Genomic DNA, 20,438 nt, shown 5'->3' on the forward strand with positions numbered 1-20,438 from the left:
CCTAATGGAGCCACAATACTGCCACCTCCCAACCCAGGTGTCTTGCCCAAGGTCACACAGCCAGCGACAGCCAGATTCCAAGACTGATCTCTGCCCCACCCCTGAGGGCAGTGGAGAAACGAGAAACTGGAGCCCCAGGAGGCCTGATGTCTTGCTCCCTGAAGCCTGCGCTGCGCACATTGGGCTGGGTAATTCCTTCTGGGGCTGTACCTTCTGTCCCTCCTGGATCAGGGTGGAAGGGCCCCTCTCTGTGTCTGTGGGTGAGGACACAGGCCCAGCAGACAGATGTCTAACTTCAGCAAGTGTTGGTGGTCTTGGGTGACTGTTCAACCTCCAAGCGATTCAATCTCCTTACCAGTAAGATGTAGATAATAATAGTACCTACATCACAGGCTTGTTTTGAGACTCAAATGAGAAAATACACAGAAAGTATTTTGAATGGTACACAACACAGAGTAAGTATTCTAAGAAAATTAGCTTCTATTATTAGTGTTACCTCATTTAACATGTGAAAACAGGTTTGCAGGCAAAAAATATCTCTAGGCAAAATGAGTACTATGAAGGTAACAGACTTTCTGGAAAAGTTTCCAGTCTAGGAATAAACCAGAAGACTGATAGGAAAGAAGTTAAAACTCATCAGTTAGAATCCTTGGCGATCTATGCTAGGTGCTACAGGGAATTTCTGTATAAAGAAATATAATAGGTGTCTCCACCCTAGGAGATGATTAAAATCTCAGTGAAGGATTGTATAAAAACATGACATGTTACACCCTAAAAGTTTTAAAATAATCAGTTAAAGAGAAAGGATGTCATAAAGGCTTCCATGATGAACTGTCAAGTGAGCTGTGCAGACGATAATTAAGAACTCAGAAGAAGGCAAGGAATGAACTGATTGCATATACTTATAGTTCTTCATTCTAACTGATAAAATGGCTGTATCTTAATTAAGAAAAACTACATACACGCGTGCTCAGTCATGTCCGACTCTCCGACCCCAATGGACTGTAACCCACCAGGCTCCTCTGTCCATGGGATTATCCTGTCAAGAATATTGGAGTGGGCTGCCATTTCCTCCTGCAGGGGATAAAGAACTACACTTTCTACTTATAACAGCTGAAATGCAAAAGGCCCACATGCTTGTTGCTCAAACACAGTTTGAGGTAAACAGCCACTGTATGACCCAGTGATTCTGGTCTAGGTAAGTACAAAACGGAGTTGAAAGCCAAAACAGACACTTGTATGCTAACGTTCACTGCTGTAGCAATCACCATAGCCAAAAGGTGGAAACAGCTTCAGTGCCCATGAGCTGATCACAGAATAGTATTCAGCCGTAAAAACAAATAAAGTTCTGATACATGCTACAATATGGATGAATCTTGAAAATGTTACGCTAAGTGAAATAAGCCGGACACAAAAGGACAGATATTGTGTGATTCCACTTATACGAGATTCCTAGAATAGGCAAATTCATAGGGACAGAATGTAAATTAGAGGTTGGGTACCAGGGGCTGTGGGGTGGGGAGAGGAGTTTGAGGAGTTGCTGCTTAATGGTACAAAGTTTCTGCTTGAGGTGATGGAAAAGTGTTGGAAATAGTGGTGATGGCTGTACACAGTGAATGTATTTAGTGTCACTGAACTGTACACTTAAAAATGGTTAAAGTGGCAAACTTTATTATTTATATATAGAGAGATGGGAATACCAGACCAACTGACCTGCCTCTTGAGAAACCTGTATGCAGGTCAGGAAGCAACAGTTAGAACTGGACATGGAAAAACCGAATAGTTCCAAATAGGAAAAGGAGTATGTCAAGGCTGTATATTGTCACTCGGCTTATTTAACTTATGCAGAGTACATCATGCGAAACACTAGGCTGGATGAAGCACAAGCTGGAATCAAGATTGCTGGGAGAAATATCAATAACCGCAGATATGCAGATGACACCACTCTTATGGCAGAAAGTGAAGAGGAACTAAACAGCCTCTTGATGAAGGTGAAAGACAAGAGTGAAAAAGTTGGCTTGAGGCTCAACATTCAGAAAACTAAGATCATAGCATCTGGTCCCATCACTTCATGGCAAATAGATGGGGAAACAGTGTCAGACTTTATTTTTTGGGGCTCCAAAATCACTGCAGATGGTGATTGCAACCATGCATGATATGAAAAGACGCTTACTCCTTGGAAGGAAAGTTATGACCAACCTAGACAGCATATTAAAAAGCAAGGATATACTTTGTCAACAAAAGTCCGTCTAGTCAAGGCTATGGTTTTTCCAATAGTCATGTATGGATGTGAGAGTTGGACTGTAAAGGAAGCTAAGCACCAAAGAATTGATGCTTTTGAACTGTGGTGTTGGAGAAGACTCTTGAGAGTCCCTTGGACTGCAAGGAGATCCAACCAGTCCATCCTAAAGGAGATCAGTCCTGGTGTTCATTGGAAGGACTGATATTGAAGCTGAAATGCCAATCCTTTGGGCACCTGATGTGAGGAGCTGACTCATTTGAAAAGACCCTGATGCTGGGGAAGATTGAGGGCAGGACGAGAAGGGGACGACAGAGGACGAGATGGCTGGATGGCATCACCGACTCAATGGACATGAGTTTGGGTAAACTCTGGGAGTTGGTGATGGACAGGGAGGCCCGGCGTGCTGCAGTTCATGGGGCTGCAAAGAGTCGGCCAGGACTGAGCAACTGAACTGAACCTGAGTGGCACAACTGAAAAAAAAAAAATGTAATAGGCCCCAAACCACTTAATTGTACACTTTAAATGGGTGAACTCTATGGTACGCAAATTATATCTCAAGTTTTAATGTCCATGTGCTTATTCAGGGACAAGAAAGCAAATGGGACTTACAAGGTAGGTGGGGATGAACAACTCAGATGTGGCAGAAAAACTGGAAAGTGGGGCACCAGGGAAAGATCCCCAAGCCTCCAAAGTAGGGACATGAAATCTGAGAGCAACAAGAGTTCTGGAAAGCTGTGGGAATGGGAAGGAGCACTGGGGCTTTCCTAATGGCTCAGCAGTAAAGAATCTGCCTGCAATGCAGGAGAAACCGGAGACTCGGGTTCGATCTCTGGGTTGGAAAGATCCTCTGGAGGAGGCAACGACAACCCACTCCAGTATTCTTGCCTGAAAATCCATGGACAGAAGAGCCTGATGGGCTACAGTCCAGGGGGTGGCAAAGAGTTGGACACGACTGAGCGACTAACCCACAACACGCTGGGAGGAAGGGGAGCTGCCTTAAAAAAAAAAAAAAACAACTGGTGGAAGAAGCCACAGCTGCTCTCTGTGGGGGGTGGGGCGGGCCTGGGAGCAGTTTGTAGTGTAATAAGATGTTACTAGAGGAAACGCCCCCAGCTCTAACCCCCCTGACTCCTGGCACCATCACAAAATGCTCCCAGGACCAGGGTCAGCGCTGGGAGACTGTGAGCGTGCGGCTACCCTGCCCCGCCCCTCACTCTCCACTTCGGTCACAGCCAGTTCCGCCTGATTAAATGACACACACACGGTGACTCATCTGGTCACCTCCCTAAACGTAGAAACGTTCTGCTGCAGGTGCACAGACTCTGGGTGGTGGACCCCACGTGAAGGACAGAGGCTGGCTGTTGCCAAATGTGTCCTCAGAGCTGGCGCTCTAGGCCTGGCGTGGCTGTCCATGTTATTGGTGTGACCTTGGGCAGTGGCCTGGATATACTGGGGTGACCCTGGATGTCCCTCCAGCTCTAACCTGCTATGAAATTTTTAGGGAGAGTGGCCTTAAAGGAGCCATTTGTGGTCCCCTAAATATTTATTATTAAAGACATTTAAAAGAGGATTTGCTTTACTCTAATTTGGAGAGAAAATAAATCCTTTCAGTAAGTGTATTTTTCACGGAGACCCAGACCAAGACAATCCCTGCTGACTACATATCCTCCTTAGGTTCTGAGTAGTCTATTAAATAGGGCTTCCCTGGTGGCTCAGATGGTAAAGAATCTGCCTCCAATGTAGGAGACATGGGTTTGATCCCTGGGTCAGGAAGATCCACTGGAGAAGGAAATGGCCACCCACTCCAGTATTCTTGCCTGGAGAATTCCATGGACAGAGGAGCCTGGAAGGCTATAGTTCATGAGGTCACAAAGGTCAGACATGACTGAGGGACTAACACACAAATAGAAAATGGGCAAATTAAACACACATACCCCACCCCACTAATTTTGGCCAAGCTATAACCAAATTCAAGGTGGACATACTTGGAATTCTTTACTCAAGTTTAGAAATTGCGGAGAAGCTTCAGCTCAATACAAGTAAGAATTTTCTGACAACTGGAATTATCCGAACATACAGTGGGCCAATTCTTGAACCAGTAAGCTTCCTGTTACCGGAGGATGGCTTTCTGGCAAGAGTCTTATAAAGCTGACAGCTGATCTAGATGACCCCTCAGAACTGAAAGTCGTCTTCTAATGGAAACCTAACAGGTAGTGAGTCTTTCCACCAAAGGGGTAGAGGAATTCTGCGTGTCATTTTCTTGATATCTATCAGGAGTGTGGGATAAAATTTCTCTGAGCTCTTCAGGGATTCCTCCCTATTTTTTCAGAGCTGGAAGTCCCCATGCCTGACAAGCAGACAGGTACAACACAGTCTGATGCTGATATACCTACATTTTTGGGTTTACATGTGACAGGTTTGGAAGAGGTGAATTAATTTGATAGCTCTGTTTCTAATCTCTTCTATTGTTAGAATCTCTGTGCTCTACTTGATGTACTATGCAGATTAAAGAACAAAAGGGAAGCTGTTAAATGAGTCAATTTAAAAATGAGCACGCACTTGACACGATGACTTCGGATTCTTTTAGCTCCTCCATGTCGATTCTGCTGGGATTCACCCCACGACAGTGTCTAATTATTATTGATAGCTTATCAATCCCATTATGAATTGGTTAATGGAAGTGAGACAGACAGTGACAAGAGCAGAATGAGAAATCCTTGCTTAAATGCCCTCGACAGAACGTCACTTCTGAATAAAGAACAAAGCTGCCGGAGTTCACGACTGCATTGTGTTGTCATGGCAATAGATGATTTTCATCATTTTCAAGTGATGAAAAGAAACAAGGAGCTAAGAAGCAAAGAAATCAGCCCCAATGGAGAAAACATGGCTGGAGAATCAGACACAATTCTGCGACCCCCTTCTCTGTAAGACCCTACGTGGAATATGCTTCTGATTTCCATCTGCCGGTCAATTCCATCCTGCAAGACCAGAGTCAAAACTCATCTCCACCAATGAACTTTCCATGCCATAATCAACACTGTAGGTGAAAACTGCTCTTCTATTATTATGACACTGATTACTGAAATATAGATAATGTTTACTGAATGCACAACTACTGTTCAAAGTCCTTTACATGTTTTATCCCCTTGAATCCTCACAGCCAGACTATGAGGTGGAGAAAATGATAACTTTCATTTTGAGAACAGGAAAATGGTGGGTGCTTTAGGTCACTTTAGGTCACTTGGATGTTCAAGGTCACATAGCTGGTTGGGGACAGAGCTGGGCTGGAACCAAGCGCTAGCATTCTTCTGCTCCTTTTTCTTTTTGTGACTGAGTGTGGTCTTAGTTTATTTAAAACTTTTTATTTTATTGTGGTAAGAATATGCAACATGAGATCTACTTTCTTAAAATTTTAAGTATACAATCAGTGATGCTGTATAGCAGATCTCTGAAGCTTATTCATTGTAACTGAGATTTATGCCTGTTGATTAGCGACTGCCCATGTCCCCCTACCCACAGCCCCTGACAACCGAGATTTAATTCTTTGATTCTGTGAATTAGACTATTTTAGATAGCTCACGTATGAGGTCACATACTGCACATTTTCCTTCTTTTTAAGGCTGAATAGCATCCCACTGTATGCACAGGTCACATTTCTTTTATCCATTCATCTGACGGACACTTAGGTTGCTTCTACTTCTTGGCTACTGTGACTGATGCTGCAGTCAACCTGGGAGTGTAGGTATCTCTTTGAGGTTCTGATTTTAATTCTTTTGGATAAACACTCAGAAGTGGGACTGCTAGATCACATGGCAGTTCTGTTTTTCACTTTTTGGTTGTGCCCCACAGAAGGTGGGATCTTAGTTCTCTGACCGGGGATCGAGCCTGCACCTCCTGCATTGGAAGCATGGAGTCTTAGCCACTGGACTACCTGAGAAGTCCCTGTTTTTAATTTTTTTGAGGAACCTCCATACTGTTTTCTGTAGTAGCTACACCAACTTATATTCCCACCAGCAGTGTATAAGACTTCCAACGTCTCCACTTTCTCCATCCACACTTATCAGCTTTTGTCTTTTTGGTAACAGCCATCCTGCCATGTGTGAGGTGATATCACACCATGGTTTTGCTTTGCATTTCCCTGATTATGAGGGAGGCTGAGCACTTTTCATATGGCTGCTGGTACATCTTCTTTTAAGTAAACTCTGTCCAAATCCTTAGCCCACTTTTAAATTCGGTTACTGTTTTTTTTTTTTTTTCCTGTTGCGTTGTCCAGAGCCTGCACTCCCTCTTCATCACCAGCTACACAGCTCCTCCTATCCATGAGCACTGAGAATGTAAGGCAACTGAGAGTCCTCCTTTGGGTTCCACCAGGGGCCAAGTTGGCAACAGAGGCATGGGGTGTGGGATTGTTCGCAAGGACAGCTGCCCAAGTGATAGAGATGACAGCCGCTGGCCCAGCCACCTGCATGGGGGTGCGAGCTGTTCACTGTGCTGTCCCACTCCCTTTCCACCCAACCAGAGAGAAATGGCCAACAGCCTTTAACTAGCTCTGCACGTGAGTGGAGGGGCTGGGGTGCCAATGCCACCAGGCCAGCGTGCTCCTTCTGATGTATCACGTGGCTTTCAATTTAAAGAAAGCTGAGCACCAAAGAATTGATGCTTTTGAACTGTGGTGTTGGAGAGGACTCTTGAGAGTCCTTTGGACAGGAAGGAGATCCAACCAGTCCATCCTAAAGGAAATCAGTCCTGAATATTCATTGGAAGGATTGATGCTGAAGCTGAAACTCCAATAGTTTGGCCATCTGATGTGAAGAACTGACTCACTGGAAAAGACCCTGATGCTGGGAAAGATTGAAGGCAGGAGGAAAAGGGGACGGCAGAGGATGAGATGGTTGGATGGCATCACTGACTTGATGGACTTAAGTCTGAGTAAGCTCTGGGAGCTGGTGATAGACAAGGGAGGCCTGGCGTGCTGCAGTCCATGGGGTCGCAAAGAGTCGGACACGACTGAGTGAACTGACTGAGGACCAAAAAAAACACACAAAAAACTCTACATTTTAAATTTGGTGCATATATTCCATTTGAGCTACATTATCCATATCCATATCCATATATATACATATGTATGTTTCTCAATATGGACTGTACCTTGCCAGGCTCCTCTGTCTATGGGATTCTCCAGGCAAGAATATTGGAGTGGGTTGCCATTTCCTTCTCCAGGGGATCAATCTTTCTGACCCAGGGATCAAAACCCACATCTCTTATGTCTCCTGCACCAACAGGTGGGTTCTTTACCATTACCGCCACCTGGGAAGCCCCAAGATATGCATATACACATGCCACCGTTATGATCACTTTCAACTTGACTACCTTCTGGAGAAATCTGAATCGGGGTCTGGAAGGAGCCAGGGGTGGCCTGGTCCTCAGGCATCACGCGCAATAGCCGGTGTTCACTCTGCCCCCGCCTTCTGCATGCCTGCAGGCCTCTCCTGATCATGCTGGGCCTGTCCCCTGGGCACAGCTCTGCCCGTGCTTTCCAAGCTGCTCCTGCGCTCCTCCCTCTGCCCTGTGGAAGGCAGGCAGGACAGCAGGTCGTCGCTACACGTCAGTAACGGCTTTGTAACACGGGGAAGTGGAGGACTGGCGGCTGGAGACAGTTGGGTGCAGTGTCTTCTCTTCAAAATGCAGTCTTTTCATAAAGTGCAGCCCTTAACCACTGGGATGTTCTGAATGAAGCCCAGGAAAGAGGAAGCCATGGGGCACTCTCCTCAAAACTCACATCTTCCAGGAAGAGTCAGGTGATGGAAACTGGTTCATCAGATTTAACTTAACACCGCAAAGTAACAAGCCCTCCAAATGACACTGCGTGCTGGGTTCCTTTGCTTCTTTCCTCAAGCCTGGCTCTGACGCCACCAGCACAGCACGAAGTTGGCCTGAGTGGGTGTGTGCGCTTTGCCCTGTTAAGTGGATGTTAATTCCTCAGGCCGTCTTTTGGGCAGCAGCACATCAGCTTCCTGACTGTGACTTTTCTATAGTAACTTATCTGGATTTTCAATTTAGTGTCAAAAAGAACATTGTGGGGGGGGTGGTGTCACACTTTTGGGGGATAAACAGTTTCAGAATGACCCCTGTCTAAAATCCTTAGGGATAATGATGAATCAGTCTCCTAGGGAAGTTTGCATTTTGGTCAGATTAGCTGTAACACTCTGAGCATCACTTGCAAAGTGATGCAGGATACAGTGGTGCCCTGATGACCTCGGTAAATGAACCCCGTCTACCGGAAATAGATAATTGAATGAGCAGATAAATGAATGAATAATGGAGACCGGGCAAAATGATTTCTAATGGATCAGCTGAAATGAGCCACTCTAGTCACACACTCTGGAAGCCTGTATGATGTAGCCTCATGGCCCCTAAAAGACAGCTTCAGCACAAGGCAAGGTTGGCAGAAAGGTCTGAATAATAAAACGGGCACCCATAAGCTTTCTCCAAGGAAATTTCAAGGGAGAAAAGATGGCTTATTCAGCATATGCAGAGAGTTAGCTGCTCCTCTCATCAAAATCATTTATGTGTATTTAAAGTAAGACTGGTTCTACTACCTAATCCTGGGGAATCCAAAAAATATATCTGTTTTCTATCCTTACACAAACAACTCTAGCCATGACCACAGAGCCCCCTCATCCAACATGGAAAAAGAGGAGGACACTGGGTCTTGCCTGGCCTCCTCGCTTTTTCAAACCTTCCTGAAGAAATGAGAACAGCTGAATTCTGCCTGGCCTGCTGCTAGAGCAGCTGCACTCAACCAATGCACGGCCTGAGTCAGGGCTCAGTGAACATGCCCTGGACTCCCCACTGCCCTGGCCTGGTGCCCTGCACACAGCAGGTGAGACCATGGGTGTGGGCATGGTTACCGTCAGAGGAGGCCGAGGACATAATTCATAATGTGTTGAATTAATGACTAAGGAGAAATAAATTATTTTTGCCAGTAATTAAGATTGCCATTTCCTCACTGTCACAGAGCCTGAATCCCAATTCTGCTACTTGGAGCCTTTGCCAGTCTGGGTGACTTACTTTTCTCAGACCTCAGTTTCCTCATCTATTAAATGGGACTATAACTACCAGCCTTGTGTCAGCTCATCAAATGATGCAGAGACAGTGCGGGAGAAAACTCCTGGGGAATGTCTGTTACAACCCCCTTCCTGTCTGGTTCACTCGCCCCCAGCCTGCCCCTCACACTCTGGAGTCCTTCTTACAAGCAGGAGTTGTTGAGTGTCCGTTTGCTCTGGCAGCTAACAGTGCCACATGCTGGGGGTTGGGAATGATAATTTTGCCTTGGCATTCCCCTGAGAATTCTAGACAATGTCACCTGGTCCTAGAGATTTATTGACACGCTTGTGCTTATGTGCTCAGTGGCTAACTCATATCTGGCTCTTTGCGACCCCATGGACTGTAGCCCACCAGGCTCATCTGTCCATGTCATTTCCCAGGCAAGAACACTGGAGTGGGTTGCCATTTCCTCCTCTAGGGGATCTTCCCGGGCCAGGGATCGAACCTGCATCTCCCTTGTCTCCTGCATTGGCAGGTGGATTCTTTACCACTGAGCCACCAAGGATTACTTGTCTTAGGTTGGCTCTAAAAGATGCTGCCACGTGATCCCATGCTCACCATCCCTGGGAGCATCACAGGAACCCCCAACCCCCTCCCTCAACTCTCTAGAGGCTGTCATGAGGCTGAGCGGAAGCCATCGGCATTTCAGGCAGGGTTACAGGGCTAGTACTGGGGCTGAGCCACAAATAGGAAATGAGGTCAGAACACAGAAGAGCAGAATCAAGTTGCTCACAGCTGGGAGAAATTAGGTTTGGGAATGAGGACAGTCAGGGTCAAGGAGGGACGCATCCATGGTTCACAGTGGAGCCCCAACGGGTAGAGAAGCTTCCAGTCCGAGGGTGACCAGGTGGCTCCCCAGTGGACTGCACTGGGGGCATGTCCTGTTCTTGTTTTCCTAGAACTGATGCTTTCCTGGGAGCTCCTCAGCATCTCCTCGGAAAGCTGGCCACGCCCACCTAAGGGGAGATTCCCCCCCAAATCCTCCTTTCCATTCTGAAATCCCTTTTGTCCTGACCTCCCACTTTCTCTTATCAGCGAACCCCACCTGTTCTTGATCCCCCTCTGCCCACCTAAGGCTCTGCCCACCTGTGAGGCTCTGCCCACCACTTATCTCACTGGAATTTGCAGCCTCACCTCCTCTACCCATTGTCTAAGCATATCAGGACCACTGACCTTGAAAAGCCGCCTCTCCCCTATTTCCTCAAGCTATTCCCCCTTTGAATCCCTACAGTCCTCTGCTAGTTTTTAGAGGCCTGGTAACCTGTTTTGTGTTATGAAGATTTGTACGTGTCTTATCTTGCTTATTACCCTGCAAACCTCCTGAGGACAGAGACTGTCTACCTTATTTATGCAGCACCTGCGGTTCCGAGCATAATATCTTACCAGTGGGGCCAATAAATATTTACCCAGTTAAATTTTACGATAGTCTGACTTCTAAGAATGAGTACTCGTATTTCCCCCTATCTTTTTCCTCATTACAAAATGCAGTCACATTAATGTGGTCACATTACACGATGGTTTCTCCATAAATAAAATAGCTACTGGTTTCTGTTTTATCCTCCTCAGGTTCCAATACCCTCTCCTGCCTTTCTGGGTCCTCAAACATTTCTTCAAGGCAACAGTTATTTGATCTCTCTGGAAAACACTGTTCACTCATTCTGTGAGTTTCCCATCACACCTGTGGACAGCTGACGCCTTTCTCGGTTTCGCTCTGGCCTCAAACGGCAGCCTCCCATGTTTGACGGAATGTCTCTGGTGCCTCTTGTTACCCTGGGCAGGCGGGCAGGCCGGCCCCCGCGTCCTCCGTGTTATGAATCTCCGGTATTCAGCAGCCCACTGTCACTCACCGTCTCTGGCTGTCACTCACACGTGCACCTGCCCATCGGCCTCTCCCCTGCCCTCCCCCAAGTCGTGACTCACTGACACCAAGATCCTCCCATGCCGCCACATGCCTCAGCTCTGTTCTTTCTGGGCCCTGGGGCTGCTGCAGAGGCAGCCTGTACTTCTGGCTGGCTCTGTGCCCTCAGCCCTGGCAGCAGCCTAATGGGTGGAGAAACGGTTTTCTCATCCTCCTTCCCCTCAGAACCACTATTCGGTTCTCTCCTGAGCACATATGTTGAGATTCTGTGTCAATTCAAATGTTAAAATGATACTCCAATCTAGTCAACTGTCAGATTTTAAAATTGCTTTTTTCCAGTTGTGGCAAAGGGCCTGTGAGGTTGCCTGTCCTTCTTATGCCTGATGCCACAGATGTGTGAACACGCTGCTCCAGGCCAGGGCCCGGGCTGCGGCTGGGAGGAGCCTTTCCCTTTGGGAAGGGACTGGGAGGCACAGGGCATGGACTCAGCTTGGGACTGCTCTCCTGAGGAAACAAAGGAAACTGAGTCTCCAAAGAAACTGAGGCCAGTTCTGGAACAGGAAGGCTGGGAGTGAAGCACTATGCCCCAGCCCTCAGTTCCTTGGCCCTTCTGGCACCTGATCCAATGCTAGGACAGAAATGCTCCATCACACGCTTCTCTGAAACACACTGAACTGGGCTGGGCCATTAAAGAGGACACTGGAATGAGCGCTACACAAGCCTTCTCGTGGAAAGACAAGATGCTGAGCTCATTATAAAGGTGGGAAGGGAATACCCCATGCAGGAAGGAACAGCTGTAGTGAGAATGTTTTAATCAGTCTATCTGTACATCGTGTAATGATTTCAAAGGTAAGAATTTATTATCTAATCAAAAGGATTTGTGATTATAATCAGTGACATTGTATCCAATTAGGAATTAATAATTTGGGCCCAAATGTGAATGTTGTCTTCACACTGGGTCACAGGATGTGCTCTGACTGGCAGGCCTCCCTTCCCGGGTCCTGGGTCCCAGTGGGAAGAGCCACAAGGTTGGGATTGTGAGATTTCAGATCTACAAGGTCCAGAGGCTCGGGGATGCTAACGACCAGAGGACCGACTCTTTGGAGGGAAAAGTTCCAGGGGACCACCAGACAGCCCAAACTCACACCAAACTCTGTTTCAGTCTGGCTGGCAAGTATAGGAAAGAGGCTCTGGCACCAGACTTAACAGTCTTGCAAATATAATAAATATTTCTTCCCTCTCCCCCAAAAGCATACAGCGAGTGAAATGAGTTCTTACTACTTTGGAATAAACAGTAATGTTCTCTGGGTAAAAGGCCACCTGGCAGTTTGAAAGACTGGGTTAATCAGACACAGGGAAATTTCTGATTAGTTGGACAATTACCTCAAATTCTGAGCGAGCCAAGGCAATGTTTGAGAAACAGCCTGACCAACTGGGAATACATTCAATAGCCCGAGGCAGAGATTTTTAGTTTATGAGGTCTGAAATATAATGGCACCGTGTGCCTGACTTTCATGGACTCACGTCCCCCAAATGTAGAGGGCCTATAACTATTTTTTAAGACCAAATTGACTCAAAATTATTTTTGGCTTTTAATAATTATAGAAATCTGTTTGAAAGGTAGGAAGTGAAGTGTTAGTCATTCAGTTATGTCCAACTCTTTGCAACCCCATGGACTGTAGCCTGCGAGGCTCCTCTGTCTGTGGGGATTCTCTAGGCAAGAATACTGGAGTGGGTTGCCATTCCCTTCTCCAGGGATCTTCCCCACCCAGGGATTGAACAGAGGTCTCCTGCTTTGCAGGTGGCTTCTTTACCATCTGAGCCACCTGGGAAGCCCACATCTGTTGGACCATCCTCTGAAATCACTTTAGGGCTCCAGGACATGCCAAGGCCAGGATTCAGGGGCCCGGAGAGAAGGATGGATCATCACTTTGGATGACGGGGAAGTGGTCCAGGCCCACCCCCCACTGTCTCTGGGTGAGCCGGCCATGCACTCTGCACCCCCACTCCGCTCCTTCCTGGTGTCTGAAGGCATCACAGCTCACCTGGTGGGGGCGTGCTTCTGCTCCTCCTCCTCATCCGTGTCGCTGCTGATGGTGATGACGCTGACCGTGGGGCTAGGGGTGTCGGGGATGACGATCGTTTGCCGCTGCCGCTCCCTGGTGGTGCTGGAGGCCCCGTCACCCCAGCCGCACGTGACGGATGAGCTGCAGGCAGGGCTGCTGTGCACCAGGGCGCAGCGCGGAGGCGTGTTCTCCTTGACGCGCTTGGACCGCTGCGGCGAGCTGACGGCCTGAGAGGAGGACACCTCACAGGTGGAGACGTTTCTGGAACGATAAAGCCACACACACTCAGGGAGAAAGTCAGAGCTGCCAGGTTCTTGCAAGAAGCCCAAATGTCTAGAAACACCAGCATGGCCAAATTGAGAGGGTCACAGGCAGGAAGGCCACGGGTCTCCAAACAGGGGAAATAGGCTGCAAGTGTCAGACTTTTTTTTCTCTCTCCCTTAAGCGGCAGGAGGAAACAAACTATAAGTGTCAGAATTTTTTCTCTTAAAATTCTATGTTGCCATGACAACACCTAGTTCCACCTGAACTTAACTTTTCTCAAACCTTGAGCTAACCAACACGTTTTTCTTATGGAAATGTTTTTCTTAATCTATGTTAATGAAACTATGTGTTTGCTTTGGAATTTGCCTTTCTTCAAAATGGTTCCACCTAAGATAACTTTTGGCTGATAATAGCTCAACAAACCAGTATTCATATTAATTGTTTTATGGCTGGGGATGACATACTTCGTGCCATCCTGTCTCAAAAATGCATATTGTGGGAGAGGGGCCTGGTGAAACTCCCTCAGCCTTGAGGTGTCTCTATATGATTAATAGCTTTCTAACAGACATAAAACAGCTTGCTAAAACTAGCATGGTGGGGGGGCACTCCTCCTCCCCCTTCTGATGTCTGTGTCAGAAGCTTTCTCTGTCCCTTTTTTATACTTTAATAAAACTCTGCTATACAAAAGCTCTTGAGTGCTCAAGCCTGGTCCCTGGTCCTGAAGTTATATCTTCTTCGGAGATCACGAATCTGACACCATTCATTGTAGAAAGTGAAAGTAAAGTCGCTCAGTCATGTCCGACTCTTTGCGACCCTGTGGACTGTAGCCCACCAGGCTCCTCCGTCCATGGGATTCTCCAGGCAAGAATACTGGAGTGGGTTGCCATTTCCTTCTCCAGGGGGTCTTCCCGACCCAGGGATCGAACCCAGGTCTCCCACATTGCAGGCAGACACTTTAACCTGTGAGCCACCAGGGAAGCCCCGTGTTGCCCTCCATAAATCGGATAGAGGACCAGTGCACTCGGGCTTAACCAGACTGCAGAGGCGGTGGCCTGTGGGACTCTTTCTTTCAACTGCTTCACAGACAGGGCAGCATCCTGGCTTCTCTGGGCTCTACCTGCTGAGGGACAAAGTGGGTAGCCAGGGCTCTCAGGAGAGGACAGAGGACCATGCCCAAGGACTGGGCCAGTCTTGCGGTGGGTGCGGATTTCAGGGGTGTCTGCCCCAACGCAGCCCCCTGCCTTCAGGGTCAAAGCCCAACTTCCTAAGTTCAATCTTGTCATCCTCCCCAGTGTACTGAGTGAGGTCTTATTTTGGAAGGAGGTGGAATAAAAGATATTTGCACATAAAGCTTTCATTTCCTTGCTCGTGGCTGGTTTACCACTGATTCAATGACAACATTCATTACCTAAGACTTCCTGGAGCTAAAAGATCTAAGGTTAAAGTGTAGCTTTGCCTCCTTCCTCCTCTGGGAAGAGGACATGACCATAAAAGTATCTGTGGGGGTATAATTTTTCAAAAATTAATTTTTCTGGGGACTTAATGGGCGGTCTTGTGGTTAAGACTCTGCCTTCTAATGCAGGGGACATGGGTTCAATCCATGGTTGTGGAACTAAGATTCCACATGCCTCGCAGTGCAACCAAAAAAAAAAACCCAAAGAAAATCCTGGATTTTGACACATGAGCCTCACAGGAAGCTTACCAGTCTGTTTCAATTGCAATGAAAAACCAGGAAAAATGCAAAAGGAAAATGTATGCTTAAGGGACCTATAACTCCTGATTTTTATCAACTAGAAATTACTTATCAAAAACGCCAATGTAGTTTCTGGTAACTTTAGAGAAAAAAGACCTTACCTTTCCCCTCCCTATCAACCGTTGCTGACCTTGGTTGTATCTATACAACGAGACCAAAGCCAGCCTATAATGAAACTTAAGATTGTGATATGTCCTTAGAGATTCTAGCACCTTCTAGCTAAAGGGAAGGTAATTAGATGAAAATAACTCCATAAAGGTGGGTCTATTTAATTTTCTATTTAGTTGGTATCAGATATGTTGCTTGTTCCTTTTGGGGGGCTCCTAATAAGAAGGAAGTTTCACTGGTAAGATTGTTCTATTATTTGTACTTACCAGAGAACTTTGTATTTGTTATTACTAACATGGTACAATTTTGAGATTAAGTTTTCACTACTCGAGCAGTTAAAATATGTCTACTTGGCATTTTTAAAGAAAACTATGCCTGATCGTACCGTCTGCTAAAGGGGAGAGACTTCTGGTTTTTCCAATTGTTTTGCCTAAGGCATTGGTCTTTAAAATAGGCAAGCCCATAATTTTCACTATAGTCCCACTGATCTTGAAATGCACTGGCAGTGAGCCTTCTAAAGCCAGCTGTGTGGTAAGAAGGCAACAAAGAGGGACTTACCAACAGGTCAGAGGCTAAGGGTTCTTCTTGCCCCTACCTGGCCAAAGTGAGCATACAGAGGCCAAGCTCAAGCCAGACCATGGTTCTGGTGGACCACACACCAGACTGAGCAGGACAGCACATGAGGACTGAGCCAGGGGCCTCTGGTGCCACCCAGTCTAACACAGACATGGGTGTTCTATCACAGAGCTGTCAAACAAAAGCATTCTGGAAGCCTGCCACTGATCTGACATGAATTTCCCTAAGTTGTCAGAAACAACCAAATAAGAACCTTGTTCAGGAAGGATGACAACTTCAGGAAGTCAGCTCTTGGATTAGTTTTCACACGAAAACGAATGAAAAGAGGCAGATCTAATTTCTGGCATCTTGCTATCCAAGGAAGTATAAAAACAAAATTCACTAGGCATTTCACATATTACTTGACTTCTCTTGATTAACCTATTCCAAATAAACAATTAGGGACCTCCAAGCCACTGGAGAGAGATGTAGGAACAATTTTACAGCCATACAATTTTGATCTCGATTTTTTTGTTAGGAAATCTCTATTTTTTTAAGTAAGGTATATTGAGGTATCATTTACATACAGTGTAAGACACCCCTTTGAATTGTTTGATGAGTTTTAACAAATGTACAGTCATGTAATTCCCATCACAATGCAGATACAGAAATTTGTCATCACCTTGAAAAGTTCCCTCTAGTCCTTAGCAGCTCCTGATCCGATCTATGTCTCTATAGCTTTGTCGTTGTTCAGTTGTATCTGACTCTTTGCGACCCATGGACTGCAGCACACCAGGTTTCCCTGTCCTTCACTATCTCCCAGAGCTTGTTCAAATTCATGTCCACTGAGTCGGTGATGTCACCCAGCCATCTCAACCTCTGTCCTTTTCTCCTCTGGCCTTCAATCTTTCCCAGCAATCTTCAATCTACACACTCTATAGTTTCACCTTTTCCAAAATACCATATAAAATGAACAAAAGCACATGGCCTTTGGTCAATCTTAATTTTTTTGAAGAGTTCATGGAGATGAAACTGGATTTAGAGGAAATGGGGAAGATCATTGTTCTTCTGGTAGTGTCTATGATTAACCAAAGTTACTGCTTGCTGCTGCTGCTAAGTCGCTACAGTCATGTCCGACTGCGCGATCCCATAGACGGCAGCCCACCAGGCTCCCCCGTCCATGGGATTCTCCAGGCAAGAACACTGGAGTGGGTTGCCATTTCCTTCTCCCATGCATGAAAGTGAAAAGTGAAAGTGAAGTTGCTCAGTCATGTCCGACCGTCAGCGACCCCATGGACTTCGGCCTTCCAGGCTCCTCCATTCATGGGATTCTCCAGGCAACAGAGGTGGAGTGGGGTGCCATTATATTTTAGCAAATAGCTGAATGAGTTAAATTTCTGACATTAGACTCAAATAAAGCACATTTCTCTACTTCTAAAAAAAAGTTATAGTTTCAAAAATGCATCTTCAGAGGGCAGTCTGAGTGTTTTCTAGATAAGTGGAAGGGGACAGAATCACTCAAGACGGGGACACTGAACGCTGTGGTCTGAGGGCCCCACCCTTAGGGGCCAGCACTCACAGAGACCTCAGGATGAGTGCCTCCTTCAAAATCCCATTCCAGGGATCCAGATCTTTAACTTCCAATCTCCTTGAAGTTTTCTTTCTCTAACACTTCTTACACACCTACCTCGCAGAGGACTGGTGTTGCTTATTCTTCCGGGAGGAGGTGGTGCTGGTAGGTTGCTGCCGCATCACGTGGGCCACGCCCACATTTAAGGGTTGAGCTGCTGGAAGGGTCACATGACCAGTCAACAACGCAGGCTGCTGCATGATGGGATTGTAATGGCTGCCATGAGCATGTGTGTTCCTGAAAGGCAAATGGGAAAACAGATTCTTTGATGGTTTAATAGAAACAGAGCTCCTTTAGAAGCTAAAGTTCCCTCCCCGCCATTAAAAGTCAAATTAAAATCAAAAGGTAGTTCTCACATAGAGGGGATAGTTGTTGATGAGATGAGCCTTCCCAGGTGACTTCATTGAGTGTCTCTGGTGTAGGAATGTTTAAGTGGCATGGACACAATTTGTTGGTGAGTGAGAAAGGGCATATTTCAAGTGGGGAGAATGCCAAATAGGCGGACTCAGCTTAAGTTCTGGGGAGAGGAAATAAATATTCCCTTCTGCTCTTCAAGACCCTCAACAGCTAACTGGGCTGTGTATTTTATAATTTACAAAGCGCTTTCAATGGGTTGTTCCACTCTGTGAGGTAAGCAGGATATCTTAGTAATACCGTTTTGTAAATAAGAATATTGTAGTTTATGTGAAAAACAAACTTTGAAGACTGGGAGGTATGTCTTTCTGGCATTAGGAAGTGTTAATATTCTTTAGAATTCTTTCAGCAGTTAGCACAATGTTCAGGAATGTAGCAGCTGATCAGTGAGTTACATGCTTTTTGAATGAACAATTAGATTAACTGAAGGTTGACTAGACATGTATAGAGTTTGGTACTAAGTGAAAATTAGTAACAGACACATGTTGACAGAAATATTGGCAGTCATAATCCTGAAAATGGGTTATGTGAGATCTGGGTTGTTGTATGTGAGATCTGCTGTTAGGCTTATTCCCACAGAACTATTAAGAGTGATGATGAATTTAGAGAGTAGCCCATAAAAACCCATTTAATACATGGTAAAATGAAGAGCTATAGGAGAGTTCATATGAATTTTTAAAATCCTATGAAATTTAGGGAAAAAACTGAACACAAAGAGAAGTAGGGAGACACTTTTGTAGAGATCCTGATAGTCTTTTGGACATTTAAGTGAACTTTAAAAACTGATGTTATAACTCCTTTACTTTGTTGCTATTTCTTCTACAGACATGACATTTTCCCCTTTGACACAGGTCTAGCACTAGCCATGAGTCCAGATGTTCTTTGGGCTACATATGAAATGGAGAAGAGACTGAAAAGAAACTGTGTTGGCTTTAGGTCTCTCCTGTGGTAACCAGGTAAGAGATGAGGAGGGATGAGGGATAACATGTGCATGAAAGTTAAGAATGTCAGTATCTCTGAAATTAAATAAGCTGTAAATGCTGAAAGACAAAGGGAAATGGAAGTACAGCATATGTGTGGTCTTCTGGGAGAAAAAGGGGTAAGGAAAAAAAACAACTGGTCAAACAGCTTTCCACTTGGTTGCTGCTGCTAATGAGCTGGAGAGGGAAGGTGGTCTTGCTGAGCATTCATGCTGTGAACGGAGGAAGGGCAGATAACAGATTTATTGCTGCCTGTCATGGATCAGGCGCTGGTATGAAGTGAAATGTTATTCACTCAGTCGTGTCTAACTCTGCGACCCCATGGACTGTAACCCGCCAGGCTCCTCTGTGGGATTCTCCAGGCAAGAATACGGGAGTGGGCTGCCATTCCTTCCTCCAGGGGATCTTCGAGAATCACGGATCAAACCCAGGTCTCCTGCATTGCAGGCGGATCCTTTGCCCACTGAGCCACCAGGGAAGGCTGGTGCTGGATGGTACCTGTTAAATCCAGTCAAGTGCTTTGTCTTTTATCTTAAATTTAAACCTCCCAGCAACTGGATGAATAGGCATTACTGTCCCTACTTAACTGAAGAACTGAGGTTTAGTAACTTTCCCAGGTCGCGCAGGGCCAGAAATGAGCCCAGTTTACCTGGCTTGAAGTGCGTCCAGTGAGAGGCGGTGGATATGGGGGGGTGGTGTCAGTGGAAAGTGAACGGGACTGTGATAAATGGCCTCCGTTCCTCTCTTCTTTCTACTAAATTAGAATTAGTAAATTAGTAAGTAGAAAACTAAATGGCAGGACAGAGGACGCTGCAGTTGAGGCTAGACTGGGGCCCTGTCTCTCTGCCTTTCATCAGAGCTCTTCAATCACAGCAGATTTACGGGACAGAAAAAGAACTGTCAGGAGGTTCCATGGCTGGTTTGGGGACTGTCAGAGGGTGAAGGGTGTGACCTACCCTGATGCTTTGGCTGAAAGAGAGACAGCCCAGAGGGCCATGAGAAGTTGGGGCCAGCTTGGGGGACTGCCATTTGGCTCTGCACTGGTGAAGGTGGGCACTGAGGGTGGTGTTGGGATGGCATAGGTGGCATGGTATAAGGAAGAATGGAAAGTGGCCATAAGAACAACACAGTCACGTGTCAGTGATGAAGTTGGTGAGTAGGATGGGGTGGAAGGTTCTGGAAACAGATGCAGGGGTTGTGGTGTGCTTATGGCTGTCAACTGGATGTCTCTGGGCTCTATGAAAAGGGTACTTTGATCTCAAAGATATGAGCATCAACTGAAGAGACACACTCAGCAAACAGAGCAGAGTTAACCAGTCCAAATAAACCCCCTTCTGTCAAGTATTCCCCCAGGTGGTCTGATGTAACTCCAGCATGCTCGTGTGTGAAAACACCTTGAGAACACTTCCTAGAATTGCTAAGGAGCCCCTGGATCTCTTCTGCATCCTTTCATGGACAACA

General features: G+C 46.2%; 1 protein-coding gene across 8 annotated transcripts in view; it reads right to left on the bottom strand.

Annotated features, from left to right (window-relative positions):
• The window catches only part of HIPK2 (homeodomain interacting protein kinase 2), a 234,649-nt gene that overhangs the window by 11,872 nt on the left and 202,339 nt on the right, over positions 1-20,438 (bottom strand). For all 8 annotated transcript variants that reach the window (XM_069588545.1, XM_069588544.1, XM_069588541.1 and 5 more), the window contains exons 11-12: positions 17,641-17,820; positions 13,253-13,534 (exon numbers count right to left, since the gene is read on the bottom strand). In XM_069588545.1, the coding sequence (XP_069444646.1) occupies positions 13,253-13,534; positions 17,641-17,820 (462 nt within the window). The remainder of the gene's footprint in view (positions 1-13,252; positions 13,535-17,640; positions 17,821-20,438) is intronic.

Source organism: Ovis canadensis, chromosome 4, assembly GCF_042477335.2.
Source record: "Ovis canadensis isolate MfBH-ARS-UI-01 breed Bighorn chromosome 4, ARS-UI_OviCan_v2, whole genome shotgun sequence".
NCBI lineage: Eukaryota > Metazoa > Chordata > Mammalia > Artiodactyla > Bovidae > Ovis > Ovis canadensis.